Source organism: Stomoxys calcitrans, chromosome 1, assembly GCF_963082655.1.
Source record: "Stomoxys calcitrans chromosome 1, idStoCalc2.1, whole genome shotgun sequence".
NCBI lineage: Eukaryota > Metazoa > Arthropoda > Insecta > Diptera > Muscidae > Stomoxys > Stomoxys calcitrans.
Window position 1 is genome coordinate 125,406,776 of NC_081552.1, and position 23,290 is coordinate 125,430,065.

At 39.4% G+C, this 23,290-nt stretch overlaps 1 protein-coding gene and 1 long non-coding RNA gene across 2 annotated transcripts in view; both read right to left on the bottom strand.

The window, feature by feature from the left end:
* The window catches only part of LOC106095163 (MOXD1 homolog 2-like), a 600,098-nt gene that overhangs the window by 433,001 nt on the left and 143,807 nt on the right, over positions 1-23,290 (bottom strand). Inside the window, exon 5 of the mRNA XM_059366963.1 lies at positions 22,943-23,112. Within this exon, the coding sequence (XP_059222946.1) occupies positions 22,943-23,112 (170 nt within the window). The remainder of the gene's footprint in view (positions 1-22,942; positions 23,113-23,290) is intronic.
* LOC131994107 (uncharacterized) lies at positions 3,682-4,299 on the bottom strand. Its single transcript, XR_009396443.1, has 2 exons — positions 4,084-4,299; positions 3,682-4,020 (listed from the first exon to the last, which is right to left on the bottom strand). It is a non-coding gene; the product is annotated as an uncharacterized LOC131994107 (long non-coding RNA).

The following is a 23,290-nucleotide window of genomic DNA, read 5'->3' on the forward strand; positions in this document are numbered from 1 at the left end:
CCCACATATATGAATCTACCGATTTTCAGTTTTAAGGCCTTTGCTAAAGCATTTATCAATCGATTTTTCAAAAATTTGCACAATGATGTTCTTATGGCTCCTACAATATTGACGGATTTCGATCGAAGTTCTAGATGCACACCAAATTTAAGCAAATTTCTAATGCGATGACTTAGCCTGCAGATCCAATGTGGTGTAGGTTGTTATATTGTACTGTAATCAGTTGATTATTACATATGTAAAAATACAAATTTGCAAGTGCAAATGCAAATTTTGCCATGAACATTCCATTATATATGTATGTATATATATATATATATGTTCTTATTCTATGTAGCGAAAAAAATTGAAAAAAAATCTTACTTTTATGTTACAAGGATAGGATAAAATAAGTAAGAAACAACTAAACGCGTGCTAAGTTCGGCCGGGCCGAATCTTATATACCCTCCACTATGGATCGCATTTGTCAGGTTCTTTTCTCGGCATCTCTTCTTAGGCAAAAGAAGGATAAACGAAAAGACTTGATCTGCTATTAGAGCAATATCAATATAGGGTCCGGTTGGGACCACAATTAAATTATACTTTGTAGACCTGTGTAAAATGTCAGCCAATTCGAATAAGAATTGCGCCCTTTGGGGGCTCAAGAAGTAAAATAGAGAGATCGATTTATATGAACTGTATCGGGCTAGAGGCCGATTAAGACCACAATAAAAACGTATGTTGATGGTCATGAGAGGATCCGTTGTACAAAACTTCAGGCAAATCGGATAATAATTGCGACCTCTACAGGCTCAAGAAGTCAAGATTCCAGATCTGTTTATATGACAGCTATATCAGGTTATTTACCGATTTCAACCATACTTGGCACAGTTGTTGGATACCATAACGAAATACTTCGTGCAAAAATTCATTCAAATCGGATAAGAATTGCGCACTCTAGAGGCTCAAGAAGTCAAGACCCAAGATCGGTTTATATGGCAGCTATATCAGGTTATGAACCGATTTAAACCATACTTTACACAGTTGTTGAATATCATAACAAAACACGTCGTGCGAAATTCCATTCCATTCGGATAAGAATTGCGCCCTCTACAGGCTCAAGAAATCAAGACCCAAGATCGGTTTATATGGCAGCTATATCAGGTTATGAACCGATTTGAACCATACTTGGCACAGTTGTTGGATATAATAACAAAGCACGTCGTGCAAAATTTCATTCTGATCGGATAAGAATTGCGCACGCTAGAGGCTCAAGAAGTCAAGACCCAAGATCGGTTTATATGGCAGCTATATCAGTGGACAAATTTGCATTTGTCCTTAACTTAAGCTTTAAATATTTTTGAATTTATTACCCTGACTTATAGAGTATTATTGTGAATTATCTATAACATAAGATTTGAATTGCCATTTAGTTCTAAGTTTGCTATTGAAATGTAATAGAATCTAAGTTATTGTGAATTAATTGTTTTTAAGAGTTTAGTACAAAAGGTTAGCTGTTAACTTTTTATGCCCACTCACTTCACTTACTCTACAACCGCAGTCAAGGTGAGCAACACAAGCTATTTCTCCTCTTTTTCCACAATAAACTCTAACACCATATACTCGTCATAAACCGAAATCTAACCATCTTTTTATTTCACACTTTTAATTTTGGGCTACCTCAACCTTTCACTTTACTTATTATTCCTCTGTGTACGAGGAATAATAAGTAGTAAACCCGCTTACATACAGTCCACTTGTTTCACAGAGGGAATTCCAATAGTGACGTCACAAGGCCAAAGATCGACACACCGCAGCTAATCCGCTCATTCTATTCACCCCCGCTACGTACACATAGGAAAACCCCCCAATTTTGTGCATGGTCCTTCGTACGCCGTTCACTGAGAAGACCATTGACTGAGGTAACCCCATCTCCTTACATTGCCCAACATAGTTGTCGGTAAGTGAACCTTTTTTTGGTTTTGTTCTTAAATATAAAAAAGGCAAACATACATACATAAAAATCAAGGTGACATACATAAAGATCAAAAGAGGTTAAAATTGTGAAAGATTCGAAGTGTTTATGCGAAACAAAGAAGAAGAGGTGCAATCCCTGCATGTATATTCAAAATCGTGGTAATTGAAGAAAAGACTGATCATCTCTATTAGTGTCGCAAGTGTATGTATGTATGTAAATGCCTTCCTTTAATCACAATATTCATATAAAGGTGTGCAAAGTGCAAAGTGTTCATTTGTCTGTCCAGCTTCGTTTGACATAGAGAAAAAAAAAATTCTCTCTAGTGGTTTCGTGTGAAATCTTTTCATTTGAGTACGTTTCCAACCCTTTTTCTATTGGCAAAAATTCAAATTCAGCTCATCTAAAGACACAAAACGCAAAATTTGACAAAGTTTCATGTAACGGGTCGGAGTCCCGCAATTGTTATACATACATATCTTTGCAACAAATAGAAAGAGCTTGTGATACATAGATCGCCTATGTGCAACGTTAAAGTTCAGTAACCTTTTTTCACCGTGCAATACATAACTCACAGATTGGATTCTCTCATTCTTTTGAGCAAGAGAGAGAGAGAAGAAACAAGAGATTCGGAGAGAATAGTCAACAAGTGCCATATGCCAAATTTGAACGAAAGGAAAGAAGAGCGCGGACAGACAAACAGCACTTAGAAGAAGCAGAAGAGTGAGTTCATAATTTTATGTGGTGCGAAATAGAAGTTGTGCAGCCTATATGCAATAGAATACAGTCTGTATTTGAAGTACTTATGTGAACGGGAAAGAGAAGGAATGAAAAACAGAAAATTTTAAATAATTTAAAGGAGAAAAGTTTAATTTATTGCAGTCTGAATAAAGAAATTGTGAAATGATTAACAAGCGAAATTAAAGATTTGTGAATAATTAAAAAAAAGACGAAAGAAGTCTGTGTAAGCCCGACAGAAAAGTAGAAGAAGATAGAAAACGAAACCGGAAAAAATTTTTAAAGTTTTGGAAATCGATTATAATCGCCCTATCGAAAGGTAAAATCAAGTACTTTTCAATTAAAATTAAACTAGCATTCAAGAACGAAACGAACAAGGTTAAAATTATTGCACGAACGTTTTCGATATTGCACTTCCCTCATATCACAGCGTTGTTTGGTTGCAATTGCACAGTTCCCTATTATTTATAAGGTGGTTTATTCTTGGCACCTTTGTGATTTTGGGAGAAAGAGAAGTATTGCACTAGAACTGGGCCTTTTCAAATTCACAGCACTGTTACAAGTCATTGCCTCAACCTGTTATTATTGCACTCATTTTGTTTTCTCCACTATTCGTTTATTTTTGCACTCCCTTTCGTTGTCCATGTAAATTATCTGTAAAGATCACTAGCCAATCCATCAAACATCGAACAAAAGGAGGGAAACACAAACATACCTACGGAGACCTGTCACTTCAAAAATATAACGAAGGCGAAATCAAGACAGAGCACATACCGATTAAAAGACAAGAAAAAAAGGGAAGAAGATAACATTTTGAGATAATACACTTTTCCACAGTTCTATTTCCACATCATTTAAAATCAATCAGAAAGGATAAAAGTTGAAACAATTATTATGTTCATTACAAGTGAACATTATTGCATAATGTCATGAAAAATATTGCACTTTTCCCTAATTTCCTTATATAATTTGTATAATATTGCACTGTGTACAGAGAAATTATTTATTGCACATTAAAAGCCTTAAAGACCGTAAAGAATATTGCACACACAGACACAGATGTATTGCACTTATTTCAGCTAAAAATTACTGCCCATAATTCTAATTAATTAAATATCGAGCTTATTGCACGGATTGATAATATCGTACGATATTAAAATATCGCATTATTGCACTAAATTGAAAAAATTGTACTACGTTCTAAACATATTGCACAAATTTTTTAACACGAACACACCGGTTATTGCGTTGGTTGGACCTGCAGTCCAGAAAGAAGAATAATTGCACATATCCCAACAACAATTTGAAGATTAGTGCCAACTTCCCACCTGTTGGGTTTTTTATGGAATGTTACAACGGCTTTCGTATTATATTACCAATCACAGACTTACTTAAATAGTAGAATCACCACTGTGCTTATTATTATAGCAGCGCCTTTGTAGCAATAGACAATCATAATTACCGAATTCCAATTATATTGCAATTATATTAACTAAGGCACAGTAGCCTTGTGGCCTTGTTATTGCACTGCTCCCGGCTTTTTTTTTGATAAATTTCTTGTTGCACATTTTATATTTATATATTTGAAAATTTGCCCATCTATTAAGCATAGACAAAGAAAAGAAGAATAAACCAAGCTTTGGTTGTCCGGAATAAGAATAACGAAAACAAAACAAAAACACACTTACGTACATACGTACATACGCACATACGTACAGACAAGGGAGGCCATCAACCAACTCTGGTTTTCATTGATTTGGTTACGTATGACAGAACGCATGGTACAGTAAGATAGGGTAAAGGGAGAAAATACTGCACTAATCTTCAAACTAACATAGATATGTATATGCACTGGAAAATCTAATGAATTTATATAATAAATATTTGGTTTATTGCATCGATTGATGAACATTGCACTTGCCACAAGTCGTAACACTATTACATTTAAATTGCACTTGCCCCTGACGTTTTTAATTGCACGAGTCCCAGGTTGTCATAGTATGAAAAAAGAAATTTTTAAATACTTAAAGCCATTTGATCGTACTGTTTATTGATTTGAGTCCACTTTTGAACTTCGAATTATCGGAAGGACTCTGCCACAGAGACTAAATTTGCGTAACACACCATACATTATTACAGTTGGTTGGAAGTATTGCACCTGTTTAAATCACGGCACGGCAGTCACATTAGCTTATTGGTGGCACATTTACATCGTTTTGTTCACAGTTCAGGCTGTATAAGGTGTTTGATTATCGTCCGCTAACTATTGAAAAGAATAGGCACAAAGACGAATCAGGACAAAATACACATATGTACATACGTACATAGCAGGCATAGCATACACATATGTATATACGTAGATGCACTTCCTCGTTGTTTTGCTTATTACATTGGGTCATTGACTAGATGAAGAATCATCCACCAAGCATTCAGTGGTGCCAGATGAATTGATTTTTAAATATTTCTGGGATTGTGGTTTTATTTCCATTCGTTTACACACAACTGGTATTTAAGGGACAAGACTGTTTACGTGCTTGTTTCCCATTGTTGCTTATAAATTGTACAAGTCCCAATTTGTATTTACGTAACGAAAAAGACGAAATTTTCAAAACACTGTCGTCGTATTCATTCAGTCGTTTAAAGCCACTGGGTTGTGTAGAATATATTGCACTTGTTTTCATGTCAGAAACTGCTAAAACTAAACCTACCTAATATCACATTAACGTTCCATTGCTATTGCATGTAATTAAAAGTAATTGCACTTGCTCCATATTGCAACGTCACAAATCTCAGTAAAATTATTATTTGAACATTGCTATAATTCATTTTTTAACACTACGCTGTTCTCTCACACTCATTAATATTGCACCCAGTTTATTGTGTTTGATCATTCGCTATTCTTATTGCGAATGGATAGGAGGAAGTTCAAGACAAGATAAGAAAACTTACGCATGTACATGCGTACAGGTCAAGCATATAATTCGTAAACACTTTTCCTCTTCGTTTTGTCTATGTTCTACTGCCTTGGGGTCATTGACTAGATAAAAGACTCAATCACATATATAGTGTTGCCGGATTTGGGGATTTTTGATTAGTTGCGGGATTGTGACTTTCAGTGCATATTGCCGAAACGCGACACCCTATTTCACTTATCTCTGCTACACCCCAGACACATTGAATTCTTACAACATTTCTGGTGTGAACTAGTTTTGCAGGTTGGATTTGTTGAATACGTTGAACTTTTTTTTTTTTAAGGGCTTGTGTTCTTGTGAGAGAATTCACACGAATTACATTGCCGAAACCGCAATTTGGGTTTGTTAGTCAAGCTCTTTTGAATTCGAATGCCTTTCGACAGTATATCGCTTTTTACCGCTATGGTTATGCTCATCTCGTACGTTTAAATCTCCCGCTTACGATCTAAAGGATTATTTGGATTTTCCTGAAATCTCGAGTTTATTATTAAGTCTAAGAGGGCAGCTCCTTTTAGACGACCGCGTAGTTCTGAATTAGAAGGCTATATTTCGGCATTGATTGCATACCCCGCTACCTTACTAATTCAGAATTTTGTTGATTCTCTCAGACGCTGAAGCAACGATTTGGTTGTTTATTGTAGCTTACGCTTGCATTTACTCGAACCTCAAATCCAAATCGTTTCTCTATCTCTCTGTTTCTCTACAAAGAGAGTTCAACCGAAACAATACCAAATAATTTTTAGACTTACTGAGAACATAGCCAACTCTGCGCTTCTCTCCCTTTCGATCCAGTTTTCTTCTCTCGCTCTATTGTACGGGACCGATTTAAGATGAGCTTGGAAAACGCAGCCTCAGATTTAGCATCCCTACCTTCGGGATCTAATAATCTTACAAGCTCGTCTTCCTCAGTGAGAAATTCACCAAGTCAGGACAAGTTTCTCTTTGACTGTGACCATTTGATCAACTTTTGCACTCAGTTTGAACAGAGTGATATTCAAGATCAAACGGATTCGGTATTGGAGGTGAAGTTGGAGGACTTGGAGAATAGGTGGCAACGGCTTCAAGCTACCTATGAAGGTCTCATGCTAGCTCCAAGTAACACCAATACCAAGGACTTTAGGGCGAACGCGAGGATAAATTTCAACGCCAGCTCCGAAGCTTATTACACAGCTAGATCGCAGATTCTCGACATTCTGAGAATCTCGGGGGGAAATGCTCGCCAAAACGCGAGGCACAGCCTTATTCCGGCTTATATTCCCCAACCCTCGGCTAACCATCCTTCTCAAGAGATTGGTAGTGGCTACATCAAGGTCCCTCCCTGTGATACTGAGGTATTTAAAGGAGGCTACGAGGAATGGCCGTCATTCCGTGACATGTTCACGGCGGTTTACGCAAACCATCCGAAATTGACTCGAGCTCAAAAGTTATATCATCTGCGAAATAAGACTAGGGGGGCAGCCGGCGCCATAGTCAAAAGATACACTCTCTGTGATGAGAATTTTGAGCTCGCTTGGAGTGCTCTCAAGGCTCGGTATGAAAATAAGCGAGTCTTAGTAGATAATCAGTTGAAAATCCTCTTCAACATCCCAACGGCCTCTGTGGAGAATAGTGAAGCAATTCACAGGATTCAATCCACAGTTAACGATTGTCTCTGCACTCTAAGAACTCTTGACGTCAATGTGGAAAGCTGGGATCCAATCTTGTTATACTTGGTATCAACCAAGTTGCCAGATGAGACACTGGCTCTCTGGGAACAATCACTCACATCTCACCGTGAACTTCCCACTTGGAACCAGCTAGACGAGTTTCTCATTAGCCGATACGAGATCGTAGAACGTCTCTCAAGCATGAAGGCCACAAAAACTAGAAGTTCGCTCCCATCTGAAAACAGTGGTAAGATCCAAACTTATCACTCGCAAGAAAAGCTCAGTTCTTCTTGCCCCCTATGCAGTTCCGATCACTCGATAAGAAGTTGTGGCCAGTTTCGCAAATATACTGCACAGCAACGCATAGATTTTGCGTTTAAACACAAATTATGCATTAATTGCTTATCCTCGTCTCATCTCAAGACAAATTGCAAAAGTACAAACACTTGCATCGTTTGTCACAAGCCACATCATACCCTTCTTCACCTTAAAGGTAAACCTGAGGGAAAATCTGAGGATCAAGTACCTCATACCAGTCATAACGACAACAAAGTTCCGAACCAATCATCTGATCCAAGCCCAAAGGCTTCATCTCATATTGAAGCGCCCTCAACTTCAGGGGCAAGACGCCCCTCTCATGTTCAGGCCAATTTCTCGGCCAACAATGAAATGATTTTGCTACGAACAGCTCTGGTTCGCATTGAACATCATGGGGAGCTGTTTACTCTAAGAGCCCTCATTGATCCTGGTTCTCAACGAACATTCATTACTCAAAGAATGCAGAAGCGCTTGCAACTTCCCACTACTAAAGCGCACTTTGAGATTTTTGGAATTGGCGAACAAACTCAAACGTCGGAAAAGGAATGCCAACTCGTCATTGTTGCCGAGAAGTACGATGTCCGCTTTACTGTCTCGGCAATAGTTTTGCCTAAAGTGACAAAATGGCTCCCTTCAGTCTCATTCGAGATTTCAAATCCCTCAGACTTGGAGGAGCTTGACTTAGCCGATCCAAACTTTAATAAATCCGCTCAAATTGACCTAATTTTAGGCAATGATTCTGAACGATTCATAAATATTGATGGAATCAGGAAGAATATATGTGGCGATACCTCAGCATACAATACAGTTTTTGGCTGGGTATTGAGCGGTCCAATGCAAACTGACAGAATTTTCTCATTTTCCACGAACGTGGTTGAATCCGAGGATGTAAAAATAAGCGAACTTCTGAGAAAATTCTGGGAGCAAGAAGAGATACCCATGGCTTCCCCTCTGTGTGAGGAAGATCAGTTTTGCGAGGAGTTCTACTCGAAAACTACCTCCAGATCCCCGGATGGTAGATACGTCGTGAGACTGCCTTTCAAAGCAGAATTCTCCGACTCCCTATCTCTTGGCTCATCTCGTTTTCTCGCTCTGGCTCAATATAATCGAATGGAGTCAAAGCTCTCCGATGATCCCGAGCTAAATACCGAATATAATTCAGTTTTGAATGAGTACATCTCTCTCGGTCATGCTGAAGAGACCTCATCCCAAGAAATAAACTCCGGTGGAAAATACAATTCGTTCTATCTCCCCCACCATGCAGTCGTCCGTCCAGAGCATAAGTCCACTAAAGTCAGAATCGTCTTTAACGCGTCTCGTAAGAGCAAATCGGGCCAGTCTTTAAATGATGTGCTCCATACTGGGCCTACGCTCCAGACTGATTTGACATCAGTACTTCTCAATTGGCGAAAGTATAGATATGTTTTCTGCGGGGACATTCAAAAGATGTATAGGCAGATATGGCTACACCCTATCGACAGAGCTTATCAGCGTATACTTTTCCGGCCAGATCCCAAGGGACCGGTAAAAGATTTTGAGTTAAAAACCTGAACTGGCCTGAACTGTGCGCCGTTTTTAGCAATTCGCACGCTCCTACAACTCGCCTCGGATTCTGAAAGTGAATTTCCCGATGTTGCAGAAACATTGAGAAAAGAGACATATGTCGACGACATTTTGTCCGGAGGCTTCTCTATAGAGGACACTATTCGAGCACAAGAGAACTTAAGCTCAGTCCTTAAGCATGCAGGGTTTCCTCTTGTCAAAATGACTGCAAACAACCCCAAATTGCTTGCTCATCTCCCACAAGAGAGTCTATATGACTCCGAGTTCTTGCGCTTTAACGACTCGAGCACTACCAAGACACTTGGCATCAAATGGAATGCGCTAACTGATTCCTTCAGTTACACTCTCGGCGCCATTCCGACGGACCAACCCATTAGTAAACGCAAGGTACTTTCAGCCGTTGCTCAATTATTTGATCCTGCAGGTTGGGTTGCTCCTGTAGTAATTAGATCGAAGATATTGATGCAACAACTTTGGCTCGAAGGTCTTGATTGGGATGATGAACTCAGCCCAGAGACTTTGCTGAAGTGGAACGCTCTGGTATCCGATTTGAAGCACATCGGGTCAATTTCTATTCCTAGATGGCTGCAGTACCATCCCTCCGATATAGTTGAAATACACGGATTCTCTGACGCGTCTCAAGCGGCAATGTGTGCATGCGTTTATATCCGGTGCCAGACTCTGAAATATGTTGTCTTCTCTAACTTGCTCGTTGCGAAAAGCAAGGTAGCACCACTAAAACCCGTCTGCCTGCCTCGATTGGAGCTCAATGGGGCATTTCTGCTCGCTAAGCTCGTCAACCTCGTACTATGTACTTTTGATTTGAATATCAGTGGCATAACTCTTTGGACGGACTCTTCAATAGTACTTGGTTGGTTGACAAAGCCACCATGGACCTGGGAGACATACGTGGCAAATCGAACGTCGAAGATACACGATCTCTTACCCGGGGGGACATGGCGACATGTCCCTACTCACGACAATCCAGCTGACCTCGGAACGAGAGGCTGCAGGCCACAGGATCTCATCGGCAATTCGTTGTGGTTTAATGGCCCGACTTGGCTAACGAACCCACCATCAGAATGGCCCAACCGAAATCCGTTGGTCTCTCCGGAAATAGGGAGGCGGCAGAATATTCAGGTCATGCATGGAACTATCGAGGACTCTGACATCTTGATAAGGTTTTCTTCCTATACCCGTGCCTTGAGAGTGATCTCTTTTGTATTTCGTTTTTACCATAACTGCCTGAGTAGATATAGGGGTACCGCGAGGAATTCCTCCCCCATCCTCACCCAAGATGAAGTGACTTTCACGAAAAATCGTCTCATAATGCTGGCTCAAATTAGATGGTACCCAGAGGAGTACAAGACTGTAAGTAGATCCGAGGAATTGTCTTGCAAAAGTTCACTGCAATGCTTGAACCCTGGACCGTAACAAAGTCCTACGGGTGAATGGTCGGCTGGCCGCCTCTTCCCTACCGTATAACGAGAAATTCCCAGTTATACTTCCTGGTAACTCTCGTCTCTGTCAGTTGTATTTGCTCCACTTGCACACGTTCCTGGCCCATGGAGAATGTATTTTAATGTGTCGTATGGTCCAGACAGAATTTTACATTTCTCGTCTAAAACCAAGGGTGAAAAGTATCATCCATAAATGCAAGACATGCATAATTTTCAAGAAAAGATCTTGCGCCCAGATAATGGCACCGCTCCCTCAAGATAGATGTACGATAACTCCGGCATTTCACGTCACGGGCATAGACTTTGCAGGGCCTTTTGACATTAAGAGTTCGCCACTACGCCGTTCCCCTCTCTTAAAGGGTTATGTCAGCATCTTTGTATGCTTCGCCACGAAAGCCGTACATCTGGAACCATGCTCGGAACTTTCCACGGCGGCATTTGAGGCCGCTTTTGCTCGTTTTCTTGGGAGACGAGGCCTACCTCGGAAGGTAATTTCGGATAATGGTAGGAATTTCGTTGGTGCCAGTCGCAAGCTTCTACGGGAATTCAGGAGTTTTATCCAAGTAGTAGCAAGCGATATATCTGAGAAATACTCGACACAGGGGTTTGAATGGCAATTTATACCGCCCCATGCTCCACATATGGGTGGACTTTGGGAGGCAGCCGTTAAGAGCTTCAAACACCATTTTAAACGAGTGGCTGGAGCTCACTTGTTCACCTTCGAACAGTTTGCTACCGTTCTTGCGCGGATCGAAGGAGTCTTGAACTCACGTCCAATTTCCGCCGTCTCTGAGGACCCGAACGACCTCACAGCTTTGACTCCCGGGCACTTTTTGAAGGGTTCGCCAATCATGTCATTTCCGGAGCCGAATGCGCAAGACATATCCCTGATAAATAGATGGCTAAGGCTGAAGGCGATACATCACCAGTTCGCTACACAATGGAAGGAAGATTACCTCAAGGCTCTTCAAAAACGATATAAGTGGAAAAACACTTCTCCTAATGTAAAGATCGGTGATCTTGTAGTCGTAATTGACGATTTGCTGCCCCCTAGCGACTGGCGATTGGGGAGAGTAGTTAAGACTCACGCTGGGTCCGATAGCAATACAAGAGTTGCGGAGGTGAGGATTGCCTCCGGTATCATTACTCGACCGATTGTGAAATTATGTCTCCTTCCCTTTCTGGACCAACCCCAGTAGTATATCGCTGAGATGTATTGGTATCTGGATGATCAAACCCAACTTTTACTCTAACTAATACAGAATCTTTTCTCATCTCATTTTAATTTGCCACTTCAACCTTTCAAATGCAATTCGCTAACCTCTCACCATTTTCAGATAAAACATGCCTGGTCAAGATATGTACAAATGCCATCTATGTAAGAAAAGGCACGCTCTTAGATATTGCCCAAAATTTGTCAAGATGACCGTAGAGGAAAGACGAGCGGCCGTTCGACAACACAACTATTGTCGCAATTGCTTAGCGCGAAGCCACACCATCGAAGAATGTGAATCTTCTGGAACATGTCGAAAGTGTGGATTTCAGCACCACACTATGTTGCACCCACGAAAATTCACCGTGCAACAAACGAAATCCAACACTTCGACCAGATCCATCCAGTCTCGCCTCCAAAAGCAACAGCCTGCAAGATCCATCGCTTCCACCAAGCCACCGAAAAGGTCAGCAAAGTCCCACTCTACCGCCATTCACAAATCATCTCGACATCAGCAACTCACACGCCGTACCAAACAGCAACACACCCAGCAACGCACGCATCAACGCAAGAAGCCTCAGAAGACAAAAAGAAACCACCAAAAGCCTGGTAAGAGGCAACAACAGCAACTTACAAAGAAGCAATCTTCAACCCCTCAACCAAATGTCTTAATCCTCTCGGAAGCTATAAAGTCCTTAGCGACCGTATTGTGCGCTACACCATCAAACTTTGCGTAAACGCAAGGCCGGCGCCATGGACAAATTTGCATTTGTCCTTAACTTAAGCTTTAAATATTTTTGAATTTATTACCCTGAATTATAGAGTATTATTGTGAATTATCTATAACATAAGATTTGAATTGCCATTTAGTTCTAAGTTTGCTATTGAAATGTAATAGAATCTAAGTTATTGTGAATTAATTGTTTTTAAGAGTTTAGTACAAAAGGTTAGCTGTTAACTTTTTATGCCCACTCACTTCACTTACTCTACAACCGCAGTCAAGGTGAGCAACACAAGCTATTTCTCCTCTTTTTCCACAATAAACTCTAACATATACTCGTCATAAACCGAAATCTAACCATCTTTTTATTTCACACTTTTAATTTTGGGCTACCTCAACCTTTCACTTTACTTATTATTCCTCTGTGTACGAGCTAATCCGCTCATTCTATTCACCCCCGCTACGTACACATAGGAAAACCCCCCAATTTTGTGCAATCAGGTTATGAACCGATTTGAACTATACTTGGCGCAGTTGTTGGATATCATAACCAAACACGTCGTGCTAAATTTCATTCCAATCGGATAAGAATTGCGCACTCTAGAGGCTCAAGAAGTCAAGACCCAAGATCGGTTTATATGGCAGCTATATCAAAACATGGACCGATATGGCCCATTTACAATACCAACCGACCTACACTAATAAGAAGTATTTGTGCAAAATTTGAAGCGGCTAGCTTTACTCCTTTGGAAGTTAGCGTGCTTTCGACAGACAGACGGACGGACATGGCTAGATCGACATAAAATGTCACGACGATCAGGAATATATATACTTTATGGGGTCTCAGACGAATATTTCGAGTAGTTACAATCAGAATGACGAAATTAGTATACCCCCCATCTTATGGTGGAGGGTATAAAAATTTTAGGTCATACAAATATTCCATTTTTCGCAGTGCTGCAGAAACAACTTTAAGAGCAGATTTATTTAATTGGTGCTGTTGCAGGCCATTCCAAAACACTGTTTTTGTAGGACTCGTAAATGGACATATTTTGCAGGCCCTTCAGCAGGCATATATCAAGCAATGGGAGGTGCATGACATCGTGCCAATGACACACAATGTTATTTTGAAATCGTGTTTACATTTGTGTAGAAGTACTGGTAATTGGCTTTGCAGGCATATGCGTATGCATGTATATCGTCTCTTAATTCCCGAGCGTACATGTAGACATATGTCTATAAAACAACAATACATTTGCGAATACATGCTGATTATAACGCGATTTATTCGTATTTGACACACATGAGGGAAGTGTAGCATAGGTTCTGCTAAAAATTTATACAAAATAAATTTAGTTGAATGACATAATTTTATTTTATTATACATACCAAGCTTCTGTCAATCCATCAAATATTAAAGCTTCTAGGAACCGAACAAGGATGATCGAGAGACTGGTTTATATGGGAGCTATATCAGGTTATAGACTGATTTGGACCGTAATTGGCACAGTTGTTGAAAGTAGTAACAGAACACTACATGCAAAATTTCGCCAAATCGAACAAACATTAAGGCTTCCAGGCGCTCAAGAAATTAAATCTGGAGATCGGTTTATATGGGAGTTATATCAGGTTATTATTAGACCCATTTGGACCGTACTTGACACAGATGTTGCAAGTAGTAACAGAACACTACATACAAAATTGGACAAGAATTGCGGCTGGTAAGGCCTCAAGAAGTCAAATCGGAAGACCGGTTTATATGGGAGCTATATTTAAATCTGAACCGATATGGCCCATTTGCAACGACCAAAAGTCAATAGTAAGTATCTGTGCAAAATTTCAAGCGGCTAGCTTTACGCGTTCGACCGCTATCGTGATTTCGACAGACGAACGGACGGACATGGCTAGATCGACTGAGAACGTCGAGACGATTATGAATATGTATACTTTATGGGATCTTAGACGAATATTATAAAGTGTTACTATATATAATAAAAAATATATAATATAAGAAAAATATATATAACGTAATATAAAATCTAACTGTTAAAATGCAACATTAAATGTCTTTTTTAAGTGTCAGATAGGTTTATGATATTATATAACTTGTCAAATTGATAGCATATTCGACGAAAGGGATCATTGTTTGCAAAATTTGTGGTATGAAATGTTGTACTTAATAATTCAAAATTTCTGGTAGGTCTGATCGGAAAATTCTGGCTTAATTTTTCCATGGATGATATTCATAACAAAATTAACATTCAGCATAGCTCTGCGGCTGGTTTCATAAGGTCCAGTCTCAACTCATATGTAGGTACAGACTGCCGATCCCACCCATGTCCTCGGAGGCAAAACAAAAGGAATTGCTTTTGAACAGATTCGACCAGATTAGAGTGAAGAGTATATAAAAAAAAATATAAAGAAGTGTATACATTTTTTTGCCATAGGAATATCATTAAGCTGTGCTCCAATGTTTCATCAATCCAAGGGCGCCGTAAGCATAACCAACTGTCATAGAGATATGGTAACGAAAGTTTAAACGTGGATCCATAGGTAGCCCAATATATTTAAATGAATCGGCTGATTCAAGCTCATCAGATCCGATAAAATAATTTGTGATAAAAGGACTTTGTCTAGAAAAGCGCAACATTTTGCATTTGGAAATATTCAATTGCATAACGTTAATAGTGCACTAATCGTAAAAGAGATCATGATCGGACTGGAGATAATACTGATCATCTGGGTCATTAGAAGACCTAAAAATTTGCAGGTCATCGGCAAACATCAAAATATTAGAATGCTTTATTATGTTAAATAAATCATTAATGAAAAGACAAAAAAAGATCGGGCCGAGATGGCTACCTTGGGGAACACTGGAGGAAACAATGATGGTTTTAGAGATCGCATTACCAAATTTCACATTTTGTGTACGGCCAATCAGATATGAACTTAACATACCGAATTACTGAAACCATATAAATCTAATTTCATCATCAGAAGTGTATAATTAACCTTATCGAACGCTTTACTAAAACCCATCGTTGACAAGACATGTAAATTCCAACAGATTTGTTATTTGTTTGTTTGCCCTGGATCCGTGTTGTCATGAAGATAGTAATATGGAAACCTGATGAGAAATAGATTCTGTCAATATCTTCTCCATTAACTAAGTATGAAGATGCCCCTGTTATAACATGCATCATTACAACTTCCACATTTAAACAATGGTAGATATCCAAATTTAATGAATTATTAAAAAGTATCAATAAAAGATAGCAAAGTTGATCCGCACACCGTTTCAAAATGCTAGCTGGCACACCTGCAGACTAGCAAGAAATGTAGATTTTAACAAGTAAAAGCGTGCTAAGTTCGGCCGGGCCGAATCTTATATACCCTCCACCATAGATCGCATTTGTCGAGTTCTTTTCCCGGCATCTCTTCTTAGGCAAAAAAGGATATAAGAAAAGAGTTGCTCTTCTATTAAAACGATATCAAGATATGGTCCGGTTCGGACCACAATTAAATTATATGTTGGAGACCTGTGTAAAATTTCAGCCAATTCGTATAAGAATTGCGCCCATTGGGGCTCACGTAGTAAAATAGAGAGAACGATTTACATGGGATCTGTATCGGGCTATAGACCGATTCAGACCATAATAATGGTCATGAGAGGATCCATCGTACAAAATTTCAGGCATATCGGATAATAATTGCGACCTCTAGGGGTCAAGAAGTCAAGATCCCAGATCGGTTTATATGGTAGCTATATCAGGTTATGAACCGATTTGAACCTTATTTGACACAGTTGTTGAAAGTAAAAAAAAAAATACGTCATGCAAAATTTCAGCCAAATCGGATAGGAATTGCGCCCTCTAGAAGCTCAAGAAGTCAAATCCCCAGATCTGTTTATATGACAGCAATATCAGGTTATGGACCGACCAACCATACTTGGCACAGTTGTTGGATATCATAACGAAATACTTCGTGCAAAAATTCATTCAAATCGGATAAGAATTGCGCACTCTAGAGGCTCAAGAAGTCAAGACCCAAGATCGGTTTATATGGCAGCTATATCAGGTTATGTACCGATTTGAACCATACTCGGCACAGTTGTTGCATATCATAAAAAAACACGTCGTGCAAAATTTCGTTTTAATCAGATAAGAATTGCGCCCTCTAGAGGCTCAAGAAGTCAAGACCCAAGATCGGTTTATATGGCAGCTATATCAGGTTATGGACCGATTTGAACTATACTTGGCACAGTTGTTGGATATCATAACAAAACACGTCGTGCAAAATTTCATTCCAATCGGATAAGAATTGCGCTCTCTAGAGGCTCAAGAAGTCAAGACCCAAGATCGGTTTATATGGCAGCTATATCAAAACATGGACCGATATGGCCCATTTACAATACCAACCGACCTACACTAATAAGAAGTATTTGTATAAGTTGCATAAAAGTCGTCACTCTTATTCGTATTCACCAAGTATTCTTTGCCTACACTACGTTTCTTCCCGGCAAGTCAATTTAGGACCATTTACATTAGGGAGATGACTTATTGATTTTTTTCGCAAATATTATTTCCTGTTGCACGATTATGGGTTGCTTTCTATATACAGGATTGGACAACCCTTGTGTTGTAATCTGCTAACTGACAGCTCTATCGTAAAGCTTGACATTTTGGAGGTTGTACGTACTCAGAACGTTTTGATATACGAGCGCAATTTTTTGTTGTTTACAATAACTTAAAATATTCATCACGCCCAAAAAATAGGATTAAATCGTAAACATTTTCGTGCGATTATTTTTTACAACCTTCGATGTCGATTAACTCAACAACAGTGCATCGATGAACTTAGTTCAATTTTTTATGAAACTCCATTGAGAACCAGTGTTTATCGATTTAATGGTGAATTCAACCGTGGTCGTATTTCACTCCAAGACGAATTTAGTGAACGTCGTCCAAAATCAGTTGTTGTTCCACAACCCATTGATGCTTTGCGCCAACTGATATTGCTAGATCGTAATGTGATCAATCGCGAGAGACTCTAAGGTTACTGCATGAACATTTGATTGTAAAACAAGTAAAAGCGTGCTAAGTTCGGCCGGGCCGAATCTTTTATACCCTCCACCATGGATCGCATTTGTCGAGTTCTTTTCCCGGCATCTCTTCTTAGGCGAAAAAGGATATAAGAAAAGAGTTGCTCTGCTATTAAAACGATATCAAGATATGGTCCGGTTCGGACCACAATTAAATTATATGTTGGAGACCTGTGTAAGATTTCAGCCAATTCGTATAAGAATTGGGCCCATTGGGGCTCACGAAGTAAAATAGAGAGAACTATTTATATGGGATCTGTATCGGGCTATAGACCGACTCAGACCATAATAAACACGTTTGTTTATGGTCATGAGAGGATCCGTCGTACAAAATTTCAGGCATATCGGATAATAATTGCGACCTCTAGGGGTCAAGAAGTCAAGATCCCAGATCGGTTTATATGGCAGCTATATCAAGTTATGAACCGATTTGAACCTTATATGACACAGTTGTTGAAAGTAAAAATAAAATACGTCATGCAAAATTTCAGCCAAATCGGATAGGAATTGCGCCCTCTAAAAGCTCAAGAAGTCAAATCCCCAGATCTGTTTATATAACAGCTATATCAGGTTATGGACCGATTTCAACCATACTTGGCACAGTTGTTGGATACCATAACGAAATACTTCGTGCAAAAATTTATTCAAATCGGATAAGAATTGTGCCCTCTAGAGGCTCAAGAAGTCAAGACCCAAGATCGGTTTATATGGCAGCTATATCAGGTTATGGACCGATTTAAACCATACTTGGCACAGTTGTTGGGTATCATAACAAAACACATCGTGCGAAATTCCATTCCATTCGGATAAGAATTGCGCCCTCTAGAGGCTCAAGAAGTCAAGACCCAAGATCGGTTTATATGGCAGCTATATCAGGTTAAGAACCGATTTGAACCATACTTGGCACAGTTGTTGGATATAATAACAAAACACGTGGTGCAAAATTTCATTCTGATCGCATAAGAATTGCGCACGCTAGAGGCTCAAGAAGTCAAGACCCAAGATCGGTTTATATGGCAGCTATATCAGGTTATGGACCGATTTAAACTATACTTGGCGCAGTTGTTGGATATCATAACCAAACACGTCGTGCAAAATTTCATTCCAATCGGATAAGAATTGCGCACTCTAGAGGCTCAAGAAGTCAAGACCCAAGATCGGTTTATATGGCAGCTATATCAAAACATGGACCGATATGGCCCATTTACAATACCAACCGACCTACACTAATAAGAAGTATTTGTGCAAAATTTCAAGCGGCTAGCTTTACTCCTTTGGAAGTTAGCGTGCTTTCGACAGACAGACGGACGGACGGACATGGCTAGATCGACATAAAATGTCACGACGATCAAGAATATATATACTTTATGGGGTCCCAGACGAATATTTCGAGTAGTTACAAACAGAATGACGAAATTAGTATACCCCCCATCTTATGGTGGAGGGTATAAAAATCCTACAAAAATTGCCAATCGCTAAAAAAGGCTCGTTTCGATTGGTCGAAAGAAATGCTCCAAAAATACAATCGCGGTGCTTCAAAACACGTCATTGACATGGTGACAAGCAATGAATCGTGGATTTACGCGCATGAGCCCGAAAGTAAATAGCAGTCGACTATATGGGTGTTTCAAGATGAGCCAAATCCAATAAAAGTTGCTGGCGCACGAAGAACTTCTAAGGAAATGATCGAATGTTTTTTTGGAAAAACTGGTCATGTCGCAATCGTGCCACTAAAACAATGCAGTCAATTCTGAGTGGTATACAACCATTTGTTTGCCAGTTGTCTTCCAAAAAATAAAGAAAACCAACCGCCGAAGACTGATCTTTCTTCATTACGACAATATGTCTTACACATTGGCTCAAACAACTCCATTTTTTATACCCTCCACCATAGGATGGGGGTGTACTATTTTCGTCATTCTGTTTGTAACTACTCAAAATATTCGTCTGAGATCCCATAAAGTATATATATTCTTGATCGTCGCGACATTTTATGTCGATCTAGCCATGTCTGTCCGTCCGTCTGTCTGTCGAAAGCACGCTAACTTCCGAAGGAGTAAAGCTACCCGCTTGAAATTTTGCACAAATATTTCTTATTAGCGTAGGTCGGTTGGGATAGTAAATGGGTCATATCGATCCATGTTTTGATATAGCTGCCATGTAAACCGATCTCGGGTCTTGACTCTTGAGCCTCTAGAGTGAGCAATTCTTACCCGAGTGGAGTGAAATTTTGCACGACGTTTTTTGTTATGATATTCAACAACTGCGTTAAATATGTTTCAAATCGGTCCATAACCTGATATAGCTGCCACATAAACCGATCTTGGATCTTGACTTCTTGAGCCTCTAGAGTGCGCAATTCTTATCTGATTGTAATGAAATTTTGCACGACGTGTTTTGTTATGATGGCCAACAACTGTGCGAAGTATGGTTCAAATCGGTTCATAACCTGATATAGCTGCCATATAAACCGATCTTGGGTCTTGACTTCTTGAGTCTCTAGAGTGCGCAATTTTTATCCGATTTGAATGAATTTTTGTACGAAGTATTTTGTTATGATATCCGTCCAACTGTGCCAAGTATGGTTCAAATCGGTCTATAACCTGATATAGCTGTCATATAAATAGATCTGGGGACTTGATTTCTTGAGCTTCTAGGGGTCGCAATTATTATCCGCTTTGCCTGAAATTTTGTACGACGGATCCTCTCATGACCATCAACATTCGTGTTTATTATGGCATGAATCGGTCTATAGCCCGATACAGCTCCCATATAAATCGATCTCTCTATTTTATTACTTGAGCCCCCAAAGGGCGCAATTCTAATTCTAATTGGCTGACATTTTACACAGGTCTCCAACATATTATTTAATTGTGGTCCAAACCGGACTATATCTTGATATCGCTCTAATAGCAGAGCAAATCTTTTCTTATATCCTTTTCTACCTAAAAAGAGATGCCGAGAAAAGAACTCGACAAATGCGATCCATGGTGGAGGGTATATAAGATTCGGCCCGGCCGAACTTAGTACGCTTTTACTTGTTTTTTTAACCGATTTTGCTGAAATTTTAAACAGTGGGTTTTTCTGTGCCACACGATATCCGACCTTAATGTGGTTGAGATCGGCTTATAATATATCTGGCAAAAAGACAAATATTTTGTTCTACAAAATTGGATAGTGACATATATATTAGACCACTCAATGTCCGTGCCGAATTTGGGTGCTTAATTTATCCAATTTTCACCGGATTGTGACGTAATGGGGTTTACATATATACTCGAGGTGGTGGATATCCAAAGTTCGGCCCGACCGAACTAAATGCCTTCTTACTTGTTTTTATCTCACATTATTTTCAGGTTTATATATATAATGCATTTACTTAGCATTAAATTCGCCAACTTAGCTGACCCGGGTCCGCTCCGTTGCGCCTTCTTTTACTGTATATGGAACAAAAGTTTCCTTGGAATATTTATTTTCGACAATTAAAGATCTTTTAGTGAAATACCATGCTACGAAAATAGTAATTGCTTGACTAACAGTTTAACATTATAAGTGCCTTTATCTGAATCCCATATGATCTTTATTGGTCTACGAATTTAAGTTAGGATGTAAGGTGTACTCCATTCTTAAAATACTTCATTTCAGCCCGATATTCTCATGAAGTCTGTTTTAGTGGTATTTTCGGGGGAGAGGTGGTCCCCCAAATACTTGGCCCTGAAAAAATATCAGCATCGTGCTCTTCTCTCAAATACTATTTATTTAAACCCCATATTGCCATTAGATTAAGGGGAGGTCCCCCAAACACATGGCTCCAAAATTGGTTATCAAATTAGTTTTCTAATCTCAAATACCTTTCATGTGAGCCACATATTGGCAGCGTCGAAAAATTTTTTCTCTTTGGGGGTGTTTTTGGTACTGGGGTGGTCCCCCAAATTCTAAGCCCTGAAAATATATTAGCAATGTGCTTTATTCTCATATATCTATATATCATTTATTTGAACCCCATATTGCCATTGCCCTCAAAATTGGACGTCAAATTCGTTTTCTAATCTCATTTAAACTCCTTATTGCAAAAGTCAGCAAATATATCCGGTTTGTGGTATTGGCCATAAAAACTATGAATATATAGTTCCACTCTCTTTAAGACCCAAATTGTCTTGGTGAGCAAATACGTCCTATTTGGGTGTTGTTATGGTGGTGGGACGTCTGCTAGACAGTTGGTCCCTAATGTTGATATCAGATACGTGGTCTACTCCCAAATTTATATAGTCGGCAAACATGACCGACTTGGGGGTGTTTTGAGGGTTGGGCGGCCACTCAGTGAGTTGGCCTTGAAAATATATATAGGATTCGTTTTCTATTCTAAAAACCCTCTTATTTGAGCCTCATATTGCAATACTCAGCAAATACTTCCTAATTGCTAGTTGGAGGGGTGGGGTGGCCATATTGCTATGGTCATAAATTTGTCCCCTATGGGGTATGTTTTTGGGGAGAGGCGGCCCCCCAAACACTTGGTCCCATATTTGGATATCAGATTCGAATTCTACACTCAAATACCTTTCATTTAAGCCCCATATTACCATGGTCAGTAAATAAGTCCTGTTTGGGGGTGGTTTGGGAAAGGGGTGGACCCCCAGAAAGTTTGTCTCACATTTGGATATCAGATTCGTATTCTACTCGTAAATACCTTTCATTTGAGTCCTATATTGCTATGGTCGGTAAATATGTCCGATTTATGGGTTTTTTGGGGGTTGGGGTGGTCCCCCAAGCTCTTGGTCCAACAATTGTATATCAGATACGTTTTCTTATCCTAAATACCTTTCATTTGAGTCCCATATTGTCGTGATTTGTGTAAATATATGTTTGGCAGGTTTTAGGGTGGGGCAACCCCCCTAGGTACCCCATCCGAAATTTGGATACCAATTTTTTATTTTTAAGGTACTATATGAGAGCACACAAAATTTTGCTTAAAGCGCACCACCCATCTCCGAGATCTGGCGTTTCTGAAAATTAGGGTAAGGGGGAGGGTCCGCCCCTCTTCAGATATCAAATAATGTAGTACCCTATTTTCACCACGGGGTCAATATGTACCATCTGTGCTAATTTGAAGAAAATCGGTTCAGCCGTTTCTGAGTCTATGAGGAACACACAAACATTCAAACAAACAAATCTACAAACAAACACAAATTGATTTTTATATATAAGAAGATGTAGTGTAGATTACCAACAAGAAATGACAAGAGTAGGTGTCCATACCTGACGAAGTTTTACTTCCTTGCCAATAAGGTGGGTGCGCATCATTACAGCAAACACTCGAATACCCTCCGGAGGAAAGGCATAAGCTGTGCAGTCTTCGATACATTGGCCATCCGATATAACTTTCTTTTGTCCCGGAGGTATAATGTGTCGCCAGTTAGGGTCAATGCCTGTAGATAGGGAAGTGTAATTAGAATTAAATCACTATGAAAATGGTTATTTATGTGTCAAAGCAAATAAGACATTTCTTAAACATGTACATACAAAAAACATTATGTAAAAAAATTTCTTCATCTTACACTAAGACTTACTTCATGTCGTACAAATACGTTTGATTTGCTATAGAGC